The sequence below is a fragment of the Lynx rufus genome, unplaced genomic scaffold (assembly GCF_022079265.1).
Source record: "Lynx rufus isolate CCGP_SWC_20201006 ecotype Redwood Valley unplaced genomic scaffold, mLynRuf1.p SCAF_9, whole genome shotgun sequence".
NCBI classification, from domain to species: Eukaryota; Metazoa; Chordata; class Mammalia; order Carnivora; family Felidae; genus Lynx; species Lynx rufus.
Window position 1 is genome coordinate 82,329,200 of NW_025814897.1, and position 20,133 is coordinate 82,349,332.

At 38.9% G+C, this 20,133-nt stretch overlaps 1 protein-coding gene across 1 annotated transcript; it reads right to left on the reverse strand.

Annotated features, from left to right (window-relative positions):
• Window positions 1–354: 354 nt before the first annotated feature.
• Window positions 355–8,525, reverse strand: LIN7C (lin-7 homolog C, crumbs cell polarity complex component). Its single transcript, XM_047071095.1, has 5 exons — window positions 8,463–8,525; window positions 4,940–5,058; window positions 3,853–3,924; window positions 1,441–1,650; window positions 355–854 (listed from the first exon to the last, which is right to left on the reverse strand). Exons 1-5 carry the CDS (start codon window positions 8,497–8,499, stop codon window positions 699–701), a joined length of 594 nt encoding a protein of 197 aa, XP_046927051.1. The 5' UTR covers window positions 8,500–8,525; the 3' UTR covers window positions 355–698.
• Between the last annotated feature and the right edge of the window lie 11,608 nt (window positions 8,526–20,133).

Genomic DNA, 20,133 nt, shown 5'->3' on the forward strand with positions numbered 1-20,133 from the left:
CACTGCTCAAATATTATGAAAGAATATATATTTTAGCAATGATTGTTTCAGTGTTTAAAAACTTTTATAAATCAGTATAAATGAATATTCATTATACATTATGTTTAAATAAAAGTAAAAAATTTCCACTGTTATGATTTACCATTGATTATATATATTATGCATGTGTTCAAAGTACAAAATGCAGCAGTGGTGTTAACACTGATAGTGTAATGAACTGCTGTAGCTGAGACTGTTATGTTTAATTTCTTGGAAAACCGTAAAGAAATTTTACAGGTTAAAAAAAATAGAGTAAGCAAAAAAAGAATTGGAGAATTGTTATTTTTAAATAAGCAGCCAAATGAAGAAAACTTTTTTTTCTAAAAAAAGATTGAGAATGTAAAAGTACATTTTAATATTAAAAAAGCAGTTTTAAAAATCTATAACAACTTTATGACAAAATCTGCATTTGAAAAAGGCCTGTAAAAACAGCAGGACAGAATTGCCCTCATCACCTTTCACTTTTTCTTGTCAGAAAAAAGTGTATTCATCTCTGGAACCATAAACGATGTTAAAATAGGTGTTTATAAAATGGCAAGGAGGATCTCATGGGAAGTTTCTGTTTGTTTTTTACAATCGTTGGCACTGCGGCCATCAGTAGGTCACAAGTAAAACTTTTCTAGCTAAAAGCAAAATGGAATATAAAGTTCTGAATTGCATTAGGTCTGTTGCCTGCGTTTTGCTGACCTCATTTTTTCAAAGCGCGACTCCATCTCTTCGAGGACCTTGGGTGTGTACCGTACTACTAACTTAACCTTTCCTTGAGCTGCTTTCAGCAGTTCCACAGCTTTTTCGTGATGTTCTCCTTCAACACTCTGGGGAAAAACAGACATACACACAATTAGTATCCAGGTTTTGTAAGCAGCTCAAAATGCAAAAATGTTTAAAAAACATAAAAGTAAAAAGAATTTTAATGTTGTATCATCACAACACTATAAGCCTACAAAATAACCTGGTTCTATCATTTTAATCGGTGTGAAATCCTCTGCCAAATCAAATCCAGCAACTGGGTTTTAAGTTCCAAATAATTGTTCCCGATACCAATATATATGCCCTATTACCTCACTAGGTCCCAAGTAAATTAAGCAGCTGGCATTCTGTACGAAAATGAGGGCGGACTTCTCTAATTTAATGTACTGCCGTAACTACTAAAGAGCTTAATTACTTCATAAAAATCACACTAAGCGTTGCTAATTTACATTGGAAAAGAAGCAAAACACACTTAAAGTGCTTTAAAAAGTATCACTGTACTAAATAGTACTGCCCAGGATTCCCTCAAGGGATTTCTAAACTACAAAGCGGCTTTGGTTTTCCCCTCAACATCTTTGGTTTCTGTAACTCAAATATACCCCCATGTGGTTACAATGCATTACTACAAGTAGAAATAAAATTCATCCATACCACTCCATTAACAGAAAGAAGTTGATCTCCTCGCTTGAGACCCCCATGTCTATCAGCAATTCCACCTGGAATTATTCGAGAGATATAGATTGGAGAGTTTTGTTCTTTGCCTCCCATAATATTGAATCCAAGGCCTTCTTCTGTTTTTGGTAGTTCAACAACTCGAGGATGGGAATGTCCTTCGCTGGCAGCAAATGCAGCGACAGTAGCCTCGAAAAGAATTTCACATAGTTACAAATATGATCTTTGTTTGCTTCAGTTCTTTTGTCTCTTTTTTAAAACTACTTTTGAGGTACACGCTTTTGATGTTTGAATGCTCACAAGTTCACTGGCAGTTTGAAAGAGAAGGTAAGCTGAGTGGATGGGGTGATGATGACCAGAAAGCATACCCTGGGCCTACGCAGGAGGTGTTAAGACTGTCCAGGCCACTCAGTCCACCCAGCACCCAGAACTTCTCTGCAGCAACTGGCGTGCGGGCTTGCTTGGCAGATGAACACTGGTGCATGTTACAGAGAAAACCCCTTCCCTGGCATGCCAGCAGCCCTGGGCTTTGGGCTGGATAACCTGGCTCCTTTAGGAGTCTGTGCAAGGCACAACCTATCTACATAATAACCTGTAAGGAGGTAGGTGTCCTTTTATGCAATCATTTGGGCTGCTGTTACTATCTGTACTATATACTAAATAACTAATTAAAGAAATAATTCAATATTGAGAAAAAGAAGGATACATATAACGAACGTGAACTTTTTTTGTTGCTTTAGTCAACTACCCAGTTACTCCTAAAACCCCACAGAAGATGAAAACAGAGTCACATCACATCTTCTTTAAAACTTTCAAATTTAGACTAACCTACACTAATTCTAACACAAAGTTGAGATTTTTGGTTTCTTTCTGCTTTTAAAAGCAGGTAATTAAGTAATCTGGTACCATTTTTTGTAAATAGATCAAGGTGCATGAGCAAAAATGGGAAGGGGCAGAGGAAGGAAATCAAGATTTGTTGAATACCATTAGGTTCCAAGCTCTGAAAGAAGCCCCATTTTACAAATAGAACTAAGGCTCAGAAATTCAGGAAGTCGTGAGGTCATGTAACTCTAGAATTTCAAGCCAAGTTTCCATGTCTTTTTTATACTCTTCTAAACTATACTCACATGTTTAAGTGTTTACATTCAACAGAGAATCCAGTATTTTCTTTTATGGATCAGTAATTATCACGGCAAAATTACCTACTAATGACTAATTTAGTATAAGTCACTTACTGCTGATACTAGTTTATTCAAACAAGATATGATGGACACCGAGGTCAATTCTGGAAATATCGGAGGAAACCACTGGTGCAGAAAAGCACATAAAACTTGCCATATGCAGCTCTGAAGAGCTAACCTATTAGTGACATTACCCCTATATTTGCAGAGTTCAGGCAAAGGAGAAAAGCAAAGAGCAACCTAGGGGAGTACCCAGTTCTACCATTTACTATTTGTGTGATTTGAGAAAAATAACCTAATATAATGCTTCCTCACCAATAAAGTCAGGATAATATATACCTCAGAATTTTTTTGAAAATTTACATGATATATGCATATCATATATAACAAATATGTATTACATGTATATTTTTTTAATATTTATTCATTTTCAGAGACAGAGACATGCGGGAGGGGCAGAGAGCAAGGAAGACAGAGAATTCCAAGCAGGCTCCTGTCAGAGCAGAGCCTAAGGTGGACACGAACTCATGAACTATGATATCATGACCTGAGTCAAAACCAAGAGTTGGACGCTTAATTGACTGAGCCACCCAGGCGCACCAACAGGTATATTATTATTTGTGTGCAAGTGTGGTTTTTTTTTTAACTTTTTTAGCATTTATTTATTATTGAGAGACAGAGCATGAACAGGGGAGGGGCAGAGAGGGAGGGAGACACAGAATCTGAAGCAGGCTCCAGGCTCTGAGCTGTCAGCACAGAGCCCGACACGGGGCTTGAACTCACAAACTGCGAGATCATGACCTGAGCCGAAGTCGGACATTTAACCAACAGAGCCACCCAGGCGCCCCTGCAAGTGTATTTTTAATGCATTATCTAAACTGCATGATAAAATATCTCCTGTAAAGCCAATAAAAAATGTCTTGTCTTAGTACTTGAGAAGTTTAGTGTGGCTCAAAAAATACTACATGTTAGTTTTCAAAATTAGCCTATCAAATATCTAGTAACTACACATTTTAAACCTTTCACTTATGTTTTTTTATTTTATTTTTGAGAGAGCGAGTGAGAGTACGGGCACACACGAGTGGGGAAGGCACAGAGAGAGGGAGACAGAATCGGACACTTAACTGACTGAGCCACCCAGGTGCCCCTAAACCTCTCATTTATAATGAAGTCTCTTTTAGTAAATGGAAAAAACAACAACAACAACTACCTTTGCAGTTGCATTAGCTCTCACTTCAGGACTGCTACTGATGTCCACAGTCTCATAGACATGTTCATATACCTGTGAAACCCAAAGTTATCATCATGATTTAAAATCTCAGAATATACCACGTTTGAGTTCTAAGTCAAGTTAAGGAGTGTGTTAAAGTTTTAGGCAAAGTTATGCATCCCGGTAAAATATTATTATTATTAATATATTTTTTTAATGTTTATTTTTGAGAGAGGGAGTGAGGTGAGTGAGAGACAGACAGACAGACACTGAGTGCGAGCAGGGGAAGGGCAGAGAGAGAGGAAGACACAGAATCTGAAGCAGGCTGCAGCCTCTGAGCTGTCAGTACAGAGCCAATGCAGGGCTCAAACTCATAAGCCATGAGATCATGACCTGAGCTGAAGTCAGACGTATAACCAACTGAGCCACTCAGGCATCCAGTAAAATGTTTTTCTACTCAAAATCCCCACAAATGAAGAGGTACAAAATTTCAGTTATAAAATAAGTCACAGACATGAAAAGTATAGCATAGGGCATATAGTCTTAGTATTGTAACAACATGTTTGATGACAGATGGTGACTACACTTATTGTGGTGAGCACTGAATAATAAATAGAACTGGTGGATAATATGCTGTACACCTGAAACTAATATAACATTGTATGTTATACTTAACATATATGCTTTTTAATATACTTAACAATATACTTTTTTCAAGAGAGAGATAGGGTCTAATTTTTTTTTCTCCTTTTTTTAAATAAGATCAAAGGATTTTTAAATTTATTTATTTATTTTGAAAGAAAGAAAGTGTAAGCAGGGGAGGGGCAGAGAGAGAGTGAGAGAGAATCCCAAGCAGGCTCCATGCTGTCAGCACAGAGCCCAACGTGGGGCTCGAATTCACAAACCATGAGATCATGACCTGAGCTGAAATCACGAGTTGGATGCATAACCAACTGAGCCACCCAGGTGCCCCAGTTCTAGTATTTTTCTAAAGTTTGTTTTCTTAAAAACTTCTAAACCCAAATTTCAGAGTACTATCTTACCTAATTAACTCACGTTTTTAGTAAATTTAATCCCATTCACTCACCTCTCTTACAGCATTGCAGAATTCACTTTGAAGGACTCTTTGTAAAGCCTGAAGTTTCTGTGGTGGGACCTCTCCACTCCTTTGCAGTTTTTCCAACAATTCAATCGCTCTACAAATATCTAGAATTAAACACACACACATATTTTCTCTGAATATTCTCTAAATGCCTTGTAACAGGATTCAATCCTCAAGGATTAACTAGAAATATGTAGAATATGGAGGGGAAAAATGTGTAAGAGTGTGAGCTTGTGTGTGTGTTGGGGGTGGGGGTTACATGAATACACATATGAGAGAGGGAATGTAAAATCTGAGAATGCTTTTATGTAGATTAGGATCAAATATTAATGCACACATGCAAGATCTGGAAAATAGTATCTTTGAGAGACAGGAAAACTGAATATAAAATTCTAAATGTCACAGGAAAAGATGGGTTCAAATGTGATAGACACATGAACACTGTACTGCTTCAAAAAGCAGACAGTTCTATCTGAAAGTAGTTAGTCAAAAAAAGTTACCTATCATGATTAGTAATCAAAGCTTTGAGTAGTACAAAACACTGTGTGCTAGTGAAATCCTTTTACATTTTCCAAAGAAAATCACAATTTATAAGTAGATATGAACTTTCAATAACAGATGCACTTAGTGGCAGGGACACAGTAACAATGGTATAAAGGAATAAATTAACTGTGGCCTCTTTTCAACTCAGGATCATTAACACACTGTTTTAATTAAGACAAGTTCAACCAAATACATACACTTACAAAACAGAAAAATAAAAAGTTTTGCCAATCTGGTTTCAATATTAGCTGTGTGATCTTGGGCATGTTACTTAATGTGCATGTCTCAGTTTCTCCACTGTAAAATGGAAGTAACAGTACCTTCCTTATAAGAATCACTTTACAACTAAACCAAAAAAAAGCACGGAAAAGGGTCTGGTATGTAGCAAGCATAAATATTATGTTCCCTTGGCACCAATTAATCCTAAGAAATCTTAAGAGGTGGTACATGTTTGCACAAATATATTAGGCATATTGGGAAATGTATTTTATGAATTAAGATATTTTGTAAGATTCCGAGTCATGTTAAAACACTGTAATTTTCGGGGCGCCTGGGTGGCGCAGTCGGTTAAGCGTCCGACTTCAGCCAGGTCACGATCTCGCGGTCCGTGAGTTCGAGCCCCGCGTCAGGCTCTGGGCGGATGGCTCGGAGCCTGGAGCCTGTTTCCGATTCTGTGTCTCCCTCTCTCTCTGTCCCTCCCCGTTCATGCTCTGTCTCTCTCTGTCCCAAAAATAAAAATAAAAACGTTGAAGAAAAAAAAAAAAAACAAAAAAAAAACACTGTAATTTTCTGTATTTTGACTTTTTTTTCTTAACTGTTTTTGTACCCCAGAGGGCTACAGTACCTATTATTTTATTATTCTTTGCCTCCTTTTAAAATGGAAGAAGTTCTGAACTTTATATTATACCACAAGTCTGGAACTTTTTCTTTATAGAATTAATATGGCCTTCTTTGTGTATAATACTACAAAACTAGCAATAAATATAGTGAAGAAAGAAGTAGATTTTTCAACTTCAGATCATAAAAGCTTAAACTGATATTAATCAAATGCAATGGAATCAGACTTTCCCCCTTCTGATTATTGCACCACTAGAATGAATGACTGATGAATGGGAGCTTTTGGTTCATTGATTATTTTGACTTACAAAGTTACAATATGTAAGCTATATAAATATTCCCAATTAACAAAAAATTGAAACGAAATGAAAAAAACTCTTTACTGAACCTAAACTGTACCTAACATGTGCTCAAAGCTATTCCACTGAATCATATTTGGATGATTTAGAAAACATTCACGATCTTGATCATATGCACTAATTTTAAATTGTAGGGTTATTGGAAGTGTTTGTTAATAGAATTCGCTAAAGAGAATCCTAAATAAGAAACAGGTGATGTAATCTTTCTTATCCAGCTAAATGGCAACCTCTACTAATTCATCCTACTAAGTTGCTGAGCATTCTACTGTGGAACTGTAAAGAACTCTGAAAAAGCAAAAAAAGCCATGACTACCAAACCTAAATGCCAGAGGTGAAGTTTCACATTTTGTGCTGCACTTAAAAACACAAAAGACCGCCAACATGTTAGAATCCTACGACTGGCTTTCAAAAAAAAAAAAAAAAAAAAAAAACACCTACTCCTGTTAACAACGAACAGATTTGTTCCCATCTACAAAGCACAGTGCCATTGTGCTCAGGAGGGCGATGTCACAGTCTTAAGCCTAACTTAGTAATTCTTCCCAGAGTAGCTACTCCTCTGTCAAAAATGATGCTTTAATTAATGGTCTGGTGGGCTGGAGGGAAGCAATGTCATTTATAAAGAGGCTTACAAATAGTGAACACCATCAGGAAAAAATAATGTTAAGTGAGCATTTATTTGTGTGAAGGTATGAGGAAAGAGGTTTCTCTAAATACAATAATTCCAAAAATATATTTCCTTTTTGGAGCGGAAGTTACTTAATATTCAGGCTGTAACCGCAAGAGTTAATACTCGGAAGATATCTACAATCTCCACCCTATATTTTGTTTACCACCAGCACTCAAAATGTTGTTTGTTTTTGACTTACCAATGACATCTAATACTGATGTGTCAAAAGCATGCTTGCAATTGCCTTGAAATAAAGGTTTTGGGAAGGGAAGGGTGGAATGCTGAAACTCTGTAACAGGACCCTGACAGGAGCACAGTCATATATTTTCACTGGCTCTTCGGTATCTAATTACTCAGCAGAACAGATTTTACTTTCCTTGACAGTCTGCTCTAAAAAGCAAGCAATCAGCCACAGTTAGCAGTTGTAAGGTTTGTAAAGATGGAATAAGACTATACGTTCAAGTATTTTACAACCTACCGCTCACTATTCCAAATAGTTACATAACATTCTTCCGAGGACCAAATCAGTAGGATGGTATTTAAAGCACCTTCTCGGTACCTGGGAGGGGCACCAAAGCCAGGAAACAGCCCAAAACAAACATAAGTGAGGTTGTGGTTAAAGTAATGACGGAGTTTGTGCATAAATAAGGACGACTCTATGGTGAATGCGCTGTGTGTCCGGGATGTCTGCAATGTGTGGGGGGTGAGAGCGGGGACACCGGATTTGTGCGCGCATAAGTAAGGGCAGTGCATGTAGTCTCTCCGAACTGGGCGTGTGATGTTTGCTTCTGGGGTTGACATGTCTCAGGCCGCCGGGTCTGCCGTGCGCACCTAGGGAGCGCGTCTGCGGCGTGTGTCTACGAAGGCGGACAGCTGGTATTTAACTGTGCTGTGCCCCGGCACAGTCCATGTGAAGAGAGCAGGGGTCTGAGTATCAGTCAGGGGACCGCAAGCGCCCTCCCAGGGGCCAGGAGCAGCGACTTTGGCGCGAGGGGCACCTGGATCCGGATCTCGGAGCCTGGGTCGCCCCTCCTCCCCTCCGGCCACACGGCACTCCTCCACCCCCTCCGCCCACCTCGGTCCCGGCTTCGGCCGCACTCACCCCTCTCCAGCCGCACAGGTTCCCCCAGCGCCGCCATCTTCTCCCTTTGCCTGCAGACCCACAGGAAATGACGACATAGGGCTGCGGTGGAGGGGCGGGGCTTAGCAGGAGCTGGCAGGGAAACGGCCTGCCAGTATCGCGAGAGTAGGACCTGTGGCTTAGAGAGTGGTGGAGGCCACCTGGGCTCTATGCCCTCAAGGTTAGTCTTACGCAGCGTCTTCCGCGGTCCCGAGGGTAGCGAATGCCCCGGCTTCGGAAGGTGGAAAAAGCGCCTTTCCCGATTCTTGCTCCCTGCCTCAGATTCAAGCCTTGTCCCACTCGCTTAGAACCCTTGGCTCCAAGTGAAAGTCTGGATTTTTCTCCGGGCTTGACCATTAATGGTTCTGAGTCTGGAATGCTCCCTTAACCCCTTTCGTCCTCAGTTTCCCTATCTGTGCGATGACGGGTCCTATCTCCGAGGTCTTTTCCACTCTTAAGTTCTGGGATTCTGTGACAAATAGGTAACGGAATACAGTCTCTTTTTGTGGCGGCATCGTTTTAACTTTAAAAATCAAGGCACGAGCCTCCCCTGCCAATCTGTTTGAGAGTTAAGGATGGAAAGTACAAAAAACATGAAACACCTGGGTAAGCAAGAGAACAAGGAACAATTGCACCACAGAGAACAATTTTAAAAAGATGATCCAAAATCTTATGTAAATGAGATATGAAGCAAATTTGCTTAATGCATTACAGATTTCTTAGGGCCACTTCTGAAAATTAATGAACCAAGAAAAATTTTAGTACTTAATTTAAATGGAATATTAATTTGTCCAGTATATAGATTCCACTGACATTCATTCAAGCACTAGTCTCTGCTGATACTGTGTTAGATGGTTTCGTATACAGTTTAAACACCTCATGATAGGAACGTTTTAACTTCCTGATTGTCCTCAGCCCACTCTTTCCACTCTAGTATTTTTTCTAAGCCATCATGAATGTCATGATTATACTTTTTCCCCCTTGAACCCTGATTTCATTAGCAAAAGTTTCTGTTTAGAAACTTTCAATTGTTTCTCCCCCACCATTTCCTATTTCTAAAGGCTTGCATACTCTGACCCTTAAGTTACCCATTTAACTTCATTTCTCATTATTCCTCAAGTGCAACCACCTCTCTAGTTGAGGTGATATATTCAAAACCATGTTTATTCTTGCTTCCAAGTCTTCATTCATGTTGTTCTCATGTGGAATATCCTTGTTCATCTCCTCCAATTCTTCAAACCATATACACCTTCAAATTGAACCCATCCCCAGGTCTGCTAAAGAAGTGCCACTTCTAAGCTTCCCTTTTTTTTTTTTTGTTTTTGTTTTTGTTTTTGTTTTTGTTTTTGTTTTTGTTTTTGTTTTTGTTTTTGTTTTTTGAGAGACAGAGAGCAAGCAGGGGAGGGACAGAGAGAGAGGGAGACCCAGAATCGGAAGCAGGCTCCAGGCTCTGAACTGTCAGCACAGAGCCCTATGCAGGGCTCTAACTCACAGACTGAGAGATCATGACCTGAGCCGAAGTCGGACACTTAACTGACTGAGCCACCCAGGTGCCCCTAATAAGCTTCCCTTTTTTCAAACTGTTGTCCCTTGGTCCCTGATGGTCCTTATACCCTGCAATAACACTCATGTGCTTCTCTTTTACTTATGGTTATGCCACAAATATTTTCAATGTTTGCTAAATGTCTAATACCTACCAGGTGTTTTGCTAGGCACTGAGAATACCATAACAAGACAAATACAGACATTGCCCTTATTTCTTCAAATATTTTCTCTTCCCCTATCCTCCAGCTCCTCTCCTTTGATGACCCCACTTTCATGTACGTTCTATTGCCTAATGCTGTCTTACAGCTCCCTAGTGCTCTATTCATTTTGTTTTTTCAAGCCTTTCCCTGTGTTTCCTTTTTTTGAAATCTAATATTCTTTTAATCCCAATAGTTCACTTTTCATCTCAGAGGCTATAGTTTTTATTTGTGACAGATTTAAGGAGGTGTGTGTGTGTTTCTAAATCTTCCATGTCCTTATTTACCATGCCCAACCTTTCCCACAGCTTCTTGGACATGTAGAATGCTATTATGTTGACAATTTTAATGTTTTTATCTTAATTCTACCATCTGTGCTATTTCTGGCACTGTTTCTATAGATTGATTTTTCTCTTCATTACAGATCATAATTTCCTGTTTCTTGCATTATATATATATATATCATGCCAAGCATTGTGAAATTTACTTTTTTGGGTGCTTGATATTTTTGTATCCCTATGAATATTTTTGAAATTTTTTTTGAAATGCAGATGGGATACTTGAAAAAAAATTTTCCTTTGAGGCTTCATTTTAAGCTTTGTTAGGTAGAACCAGTTCAGCCTTTGTGTATGGCTAATTATGTCCCACTACTGAGTCAATACCCTTCTAAGTTCTTTACCCCTTCCCCATAAATTATGTGATTCTATTTTGACTGGCAGGAACAGGAACAATTCTCAGTAACTGAGACTATAGATTGTTTGCTCCTTTTGAGTGATCCTTTCCTTGTCCTTGGTAGTTTCTTAACATACATAATCATCATAAAATTTCAAAATTCCAGGGGTAAGTAGAAGATCCTGAAAGTTTTCAGAGAAAATAGAAAGATTAAAAAGTCACATTCTAAGAATTGGGAATCAGAACAGTTACAGATCATTATTTAAGCAGAGGAAAGGAAGAAAAAAAGTTTTAGGAGCTACTGAGAAGGGAAAATATGAGCCAATTAACAACCCATTTGTATTCAATGCACAAAAGAGAAGAATCAGTTTTTGTGTAAGGAGAGATCCCCTAAAACATCACTCCATCAGTCACAAATCCCTGACTACTGAAGTTGAGAGAGACTAGAGTCCAGCTCCTTCATTTTCCAGAAGAGGGGACAGATTGCTGCCCTAAGTCTCAAAGGAGGCAATTGTGAGCACAAATAAGGAAGTGCTGCTTTTAGTTTTATGCCTCCATCAGGTTATTGACTCACCAGGTTATTAGGACTCACTTCCTAATCAAGAATTGTTCTTCCTATGGAAGAACTCTTCACCTTTTGCTTCCTCATATTACTTCCTGCCTCGGAGATGAAAAGGAAGACTCAGAATAGGAACTCTGAGACAAATCCCCATGAAAGCTAAATTAGGCAAATTTTGTCTTCGAATGAGGAATGAAAGTCCTAAGTAGGCTGTCAGGTTGTGAAAGCTCTCCTAACCCAAGATGTTGCAAATACAATGTACTAAGCCAGCATCCAGTAAGAGAAATAAAAAAGGGAGTAGGTGGGGAAAATTGGGGGTAGGAAGCTGTCTAGAGAAGGAAAGTGGAAAATGGAAAGTAATATGAGGAAGCCAGACACCCCCAAGTGGAACATTTTGCTTTTTGGGTTTTTCTTTTTTTGCATCTTACTGTTTTATTGCTATTTTATCATTTTAGTGCACAAATATGCACCACTATACAGGATAGATATTTAAAACAGTTATTATGTCTTATTACAAAGTAAAATATTACTCTTAAGCAAAGGGTTCTATCAGAACAAAGTCTGAATTTTCTTTTTCTAATGGAGATCCTGTCATATGCTCCTCAGTAAAGTAAAATTTTAGATAATTGGCTTCCTTAATTTGAAGGGAATGATATTGTCAAATGCCAAATAGCCTACATTTTTAAATAAATTAAACAATATATAAAAACATGAATCTAATCAATTCAACCCAGCCATATGGGAAGATCTCTTCAAGAACACCTGTTGAAGAGAAATTCTCTTGGTTGAAGATCTCAGATGAGAACATAAAACCCCATCCTGGAGTACCAGAGATCTAAAGTAAACCCTACTTGTTGTGAAGATGAACTGCGGATTATATTAAAGTGTAAGGGTTTACTTTTTTAATGTCAACTGTTTCATCATCACTCCACAGTGCATGTAAAGGCACAGATTGATGTATTTTTCTGGCATCTTTCTGACGCACCCTTGCCCTAAATAAATCTGTTTGCCAGGATCTTGTCGCTTAAATTAGCCATCTCAAACTCTTGGTCCTGCCAACACAGGCGATTGTGCCAATGTTCTCAGCATTTACTGGCACACGAGCTGTTGCCTTTTCTTTGGCTTTCTGTGTGTACCTGGGGCCATCATCCTTCCTTCACAAGACAGCAGTCTGGCTTATGTGTCCCTGAGACCTCAGGATTGTTTGGACTCACTCTGGTTCTCTCCAGGGTGTGCATCCTGCATGATATATTTTCAGCCACATAATATATTGTTCAGAATTTGTCATGCACATACTTGCAGATTGGCAGAGCCACCTGCCAAAGATGAGAACCTTTTAAGTTGTTGTCAAACGTCATAAAATGTGTTCCATGATTAATTTTGTGGGCACAGATTGGTTTTTGCACAGAGTCCAAAATTTGGGATATGTCACAGTGACTAAATGGCACCGGCATGCTGAATGAATTTGGAATTTGTTTTGTCAAGTGTGGGAGCAGGCACACAGATGGGCTTTGATCCAGTGGTGCTGCTTGGAATTCTCATTATAGCAATGATGTCATTTGTCACGTAGAGTGGGTAATAGTGCTGCCAAATTGTGGACAAAGCATGGCAAATAGCAAAGTACACAGACCAAGGGAAAGCACTGATGGTAGCACAGGAAGTTTTCACTCCTAGCTGACCTCTACTCACAGGACACAAACATTGTGTCAGGGCTGCCAAAAAATATGCTTAGTAGAAATACAGACAGTGAAGGAAACTTCCAACTGAAAGGGCCCTTTAAGAAGGGCCCATATAGCCTAGGAAATCTTCACTTCACAGAGAAAATCAAGTAAAAACAAACATGCCCTTGCTTTTTACATTAGGCTGTGAAAGGAATCTTTGAGCTACAAGCAAGGGCATTCCTGCAAATCCAACCAAACCCAAGCCAAGGCATTTTGCTTTGTAAGAAAAGCTTTGTCTACTCAAAAGTTTAGCATCACATTGGAAACTGGAAACACACACACACACACACACACACACAGCCTCCAAAATTTTGTGATTGTGAAAAAGTACAGCATATTCTCACCAAATATATACACAAGAATTCTCTGCAGAACTTTAAAATTACATTCATGATGCAGCTAAAGCAGTGTTTAGAGGGAAATTTATAGCTAAAAAATGCCTATATTGGAAAAGAAGAAAGACCTCAAATCAATAACCTAAACTTTTATCTTAAGACACTCAAGAAGGAGTAAACTAACCCAAAGCAAGTAGAAAGAAGAAAAAATAACATTTCAAGCAAGAAATAGAATTAAAGAACAAAAACCAGCATAGAATAGAAAAAAGAATAGACATAAAAACAAGTAAGAAAATCAATGAAACTAAAACTGGGTTTCTTGAAAAGATCAACAAGGTTGGCAAAACTTTAGCCTAACTGACCAGGAAATAATGAGTGAAAATTCAAACTACTAAGTCAAGAATTACTACCAACCTTACAGAAATAAAAAGGAATATAAGGGAATAGTATGAAAAACTATATATGTGTATATATACACATCATGTATGTTACATATATATAATGTATACTAAATGTAATATATATTATATATAATTATATATTACATACAACTATCTATATTCATATATTTATATAATTTGTTGACATATATAATAGTGTGTGTATATATTTAATTTTATTCATGCCAAAGTCCACCATGTAAATTTTGATTCAGAAAGTGTTGAGTATGACATGAAGATTTTCATTTTCTGAAAATTATGAAGGTATTGTGATGTGCTCTTTTGTTGAGAATTACTGACCTAGCACATATGAGTCATTCAAAAATATTGTTGAATTACAATGAAGTATTTATGTTTCAGTCAATATTGGATGCAGCTTCATAAAAACATGAAAGTCCAGGGGCACCTGGGTGGCTCAGTTGTTTAAGTGTCCACTTCGGCTCAGGTCATGATCTTGTATTCTATGAGTTTGAGCCGCACGTCGGGCTATGTGCTGACAGCTCAGAGCCTGGAGCCTGCTTGGGATTCTGTGTCTCCCTCTCTCTCTCTCTGCCTCTCCCCAACTCATGCTCTGTCTCTCTCTCTCTCTCTCTCTCTCTCTCTCTCTCTCTCAAAAATGAATAAACATTAAAAAAATTTAAAGCATGAAAGCCCAAAATAATATTATTATAAATAATAATTTATAAGTAAAAGAAATCCAGAGATAGATAATCTGGGGCAAGTGTGACAGCTCCACAGTTTCATTAGAGATCCCAGCTTCTGTCATTATGTACCACCATCCTCAATGGCTTTGATCATCGCATTTACTCACAATTTAAGAAAACTGCAGGACTTCCAGTTATTATGTGTGAGTTGCAAGCCAGAAAAAAAGAGTAAGTTTTTGCATAAAAGTAACAATCACCCTTCCCAATCAAGTCAGCATCTTTTTCTTCTTAAAGTTTATTTATTTGTTTATTTGTTTATTTATTTTCTCTCTCTAGGGAGAGAGTATGGGCATGCACACACAAGCAGGGGAGAGGCAGAGAAAGAGGGAGAGAGGATCCCAAGCAGGCTCCATGCTCAGCGATCCCCTGACCATGAGATCATGACCAGAGTCAATACCAAGAGTTGGCTGCTCAGCCAACTGAGTCATCCAGGTTCCGCTCAAGTCAGCATATTTTAAGCCAGCTTTCCAAGAGGTCCCACGTAATATTTTGACCTATATGTCATTGGTCAGAACTCAGTTACATGGCTCCATCTTGCTGCAGTGGAACCAGTAAATAAAATCTTTCATTTTGAACAACAAAGTGCCAAGCTACAAAAATCTCAACTCTATCCCTCGAGAAGAAGAGGGAAATGGATGCTGACATAGTCCTCTAGGAATCTTTGCCGTACCTTATCATAGCTGCTAAAACTTATCTCAAGACTTAGTTCTTAGGGCGTTCTAGGTCAATACATTTACTTACCCCCATTGGAAAATTTCTGCCAGTTAACTCAAAAGTATCCACTTAGCATGTGCTATAGGGATAGGAGAAATGCTGGATGTGTTCCTACCCCCAAGGAACTTCCAAGTGACTTGGGTGAATGAAACCTATAGAAGTGAATCAATCCAGACTGCTATCCACCAGCATCTATTGAAGTACTATGTTTTATGGTTTGGACCACCACTTTATATTTACATCTTAAACTTAAAAAGAAAATCTTGCAGTGTGCAAACTTACTCAAACTAAAATACTGAAACGAATCACATTACTTTGCAAACCTAAACTGAATCCGAAAATTAATCTTTACTCAACTATAAACCATTCCAAAATGTAAATATTAAATAACAAAAAACAAACTTTCCAGGATCCATTGTTCTTAATGCTTTTTATCACTTGCCAGGTATAGACAGAATCTTGCGAAACGCCATTGGAATTATTAGCTTCTCAATCTTGCAAGTGATGTGGTCACCAAATGGCTAGTCAGAAGACAGACAATGACAACAACGTTACCACATTGACTCAGCAAATTTGTCATGATTACACACTATAGTAAGGCATTGTGCTGGGTCCTAGAGATACAGGGAAGATACTCTGGTCTCAGCTCACAGATCTACAAAAGAGAACAGACATATAAGCAATCATAGGAACAAAACAGAGATAGTGCTAACTGTTGTTATTGTTGATACTCTTGTTGTTGCGTTAGTTGCAAGGGTTTCACTAAAGTGGTGTGGAGTAGAGTGGGGTGCAACGATTTCTCATTGGAGTAACCAGAGAAAGCTTTAAAGAGCAGTGGTTCTCAACCCAGGGTGATTTTGAAGCCAAGAGAACATTTGACAATGTCTGGAGACATTTTTAATTGTCACATAGTGGGTTGGGGGTGAGAGTTGCTACTGGCATCTAGTGGGTAGAGACCAGGGATGCTGCTAAACACCTCATGTTGCACAGGACAGCTCCCCACCCTCCAAGAAATAATTATACACCACAAAATGCCAGTAGCACCAAGGTTGATAAACCTGGCTTCAGCCAGGAGGAAACATTTTCACAGGGATGATTAGAATTTTAACAATTGGGTAAGTGGGGAACAGAAATGCCAGAGAAAGGGCTATGTGAATAGAGCCATGCAGGAAGAAAATGTATGTCTTGTTTAGGAAATGAGGAGGGCTTCAGTGGGGTGGAGGTTGTGCATCTGGGGATGGGGAAAGTGTGGCAGAAAACGGAGCCTAACATTTTGGTTGAGGTGGACTGTAGAGGCTCCTGGATGCTTGGATTTATTTTTTGGGCTAGAGTGAGCCACCAAAGGATTTTAAAAATTGAAGCACTACATTAGAACTCTATTTTAGAACTATAGTCCAAGGGAGAAGCTTTGATTATTTAAGCAGATAGTAAGAAAATTCCTTTCAGGGAGAGAGTCATATTTGTTTGGGTGTTGTCTGTCGTTAAGCTCTGATTGTTGGAAAGCACCAGAACCTCAGAGAAGAAAGGAGAAATTCTCTGTACTTGGACCAGGTGTGGTGATGATGGTGTGGACTGATGTGGGATGGGTAGTAAGGAGGTGAGGAAGGGTAAGGGGGTGAGAGACAGTGCATCATTGAATGTTATACTGTGAGATTCTTCCTGCTGGCCTCTAAATCTGCAGTCATGTTTTCAGACATCACAACATACTTGTATTTGGATTTCTTGGGGAAGAGGACTATATTTTGGTTGACAGGATGTTGAGAGGAGGAGGGCAGTGAGAAAGGGGCAATCATGGCTAGAAGTGGGGCAAAGGATTTGGAAGCTTCATAGTAAGTAATTTTACTTCCCATACCCTCCTTTTCAGGTCCTATAAGCCCTGCCCCTAGGACTGCTCATGCTTCCCAAATATTCCATGCTTACCTGCCCTTCTTTCCACCTGGCAAAGTGCTTTTCTTCTCCATTTAGTAAATTTCTTCTTCCTCTTCAAATGTTCCATTCTTTGTGCTGCACTTTACACAAATTACCAATATCGTATTGTGTTTACTCAAGTGTTTATTTTCTCCAATCAGATAATGAGCCCTTAGATGAACCCTCTTACCCTTAGATTTGCTGGAAGGGTATGGATAGTATTTTATTCTTCTCCAATTCTTCATTAGGTAGCAACGTATCTGGCATATTCCCCATGCTCAGTGATCATTCATTGAATGAAGTGGAGTGAGGTCAGTAGGTGGCAGAAAGATTGTAGCTCTGGGCCTACAATGCCTTTGCATGGCTATTGTTAAAACTACACCTTTCCTTCTTATTAATTTTATGTTTTAAACTTCATCTTGTAGTTTAAAATTTTCCTTCTGATAGATGATATTCTATCAGGAAGAAAAAAACCCAGAGTATGGCTTTAAGCCTTGAGTGAATGGGCTAAAATCATGTTTCAGTATGCTTTTTAGAATGCCTGCATGTTATTAATTTAACATCGACCTGCTTATTAAGATTCCATTATTAAGGAAACAATTGTAAAAATCATTAAGAGCACTTCTACAGATTTTAACCACTGACTCATCCTGCTGGTTTTCAATTCATTTGACATGAACATCCCTCATTGAGAGTATCAGGTAAAATTTTGTTCTTGTAATCATTAATAAATGATTAATAGGCTGATTTTTATGTGTTTTTATTGTTGTTGCTGTTGATCTGAAGAAGGTTTTCTACAGGGACAACTGTATATATGGGACAATGCCCAGGGATGGTTTAAAGACCCTTTTCCAAAACATCTTTCCCACACTGGTGGTGTGCAATGCCTCTAGTCTCAGCAATTAGTAAGTGTTTCCTTTGAATGAAAGCATGAAGCTTCTAATCACACTAGCTTCTTTGGAAACAGAGGATAACTCTCGTGGCATCAAAAACTTATAACTGGAATGTGAATTTGGAATAGAATTCTGGACCTGGGATGGGGAGGATGTCTCTGGTTTCCACTGCATCTACCAGATCAAGTTCTTTTCTTTCTTAAAGCACTTTGGCATGAAGCTTACAACCTTACTACCAGCAATTCATTATTATGGCAGTCGTCTGTTGACTTTGAGTCACTCTTCCACATTTCTTTAGGATTTAAGCTCCAAACTCAACCTCACTCTTTCCAACAAAATGCCTGTCACAATTCTTGGCAATTTCAAGCTCCATATTGATGATCATTTCAATATTCTGGCATCTGACTTCCTTGGCCTCTTCTTCTCTAATGATCTCCTTCTCTCCCAACCTCAGCTACTCATCCCCACAGTTGGGCCACTCACTCCCAACTGTAGACCTTATCTTTGTCAGTAACAGCTACCCGTCCATAATCGTAAGCATTGTACTCTAGGACCACATCCAGACCATATCTTTCCAGTGCAATGTCTCTGGCACTCTGACTTTAACATTTGTTGGCCAGACAATGAATTTGTCTTACCATCTTTTCACTGTCCTTCCTACCCCACATGTCCTTACATACCTCTTTATCCATCCTAGATTTTATTGTCTATCCTAATAATCATTCACTTATCACACCCGTAACACCCTGGAGCTTCTCTCACTTCTTTGTTCCTCTGCACCTGTTTTCTGTTTGCTGAACTTGGCTGGAAGAAAATACCCAAAATGACCTTCCTTGAAACTCACTACACTCAAGTGGACTCAACAATTCTACCTCTTTCCCTAATCTATTGATTCTTATTTAATATTTTCTTCAGTCTCCTAGAACTTTCAACACCTTTTCTTCCTTCATCATTTTCAGCTGATTGACCTTGATTCTTTTTCACTGAGAAAATGGAAGCAAACAGAAGAGACCTTCCACATAGTGCTTCCATCACTTCTACCAACCTACCTCTATTAATACCCATGTTCCATCTTGCATGAACAACTGTTCATGTTCCTATCTAAGGCACATCTCTCCTCTTATGCACTAGGTCCCAGAACCTCACATCTACTCAAGGAGATTACTCAAGCAAGTTTAGTCCAGCTATTTTAGAGAGGTGGTCTTCTTCTTTATCAGTTTATTTCCATCAGCATATAAACATGCTATATTTCTCATAGCGAAATACTCCCCTTGATGCCATGCTTCCTTCCAGCTACCTTCCCATTTTTCTTATCATTTCTAGAGCAGAACTCCTCTAAAGATTGTTCATATTTGTAGTCTTCATGTCTGCTTTCCATGCTCTCCCCTGAACCATCTTAAAAAGGTTAATCTGGCTGCGGTATTGAAAATAGACTAAATGGGAGAAAGGAGGAAGCAGAAAACTCAGGAAGGAAGTTAATGCAGGTGAAAAGAGAGAGAGATAATAAAGGAGTTATAGTGTAAGAAATATAACAAGTGAAGATAGAATGAACAGGGTTTCCAGATGGATTGTCAAGGAAAGAAGGAGCCCAGGGTGATCCTAGGTTTTTATCTGTGCCACCAGAATAACTGGAAGAGGGGAGCTACTTCTTTTTTTTTTAATGTTTATTTTTTTATTTTTGAGGGAGAGAGCATGAGCAGGGGAGGGGCAGAGAGAGAGGGGGACAGAGGATCTGAAGCAGACTCTGTGCTGACAGCAGAGAGCCCAACGTGGGGCTCAAACTCACAAACCATGAGATCATGACCTGATCCAAAGTCAGATGCTTAACTAACTGAGCCACCCAGGTGCCCCAAGAGTGGAGCTACTTTTTATGAGAGACAAGGAAGACAGTGAGTAGAGCAGGTTTCCAGATGGCAGATCAGCAGATTGATTTGGGATTTCTGAAGTTTGAGTTTTCTGTTAGAC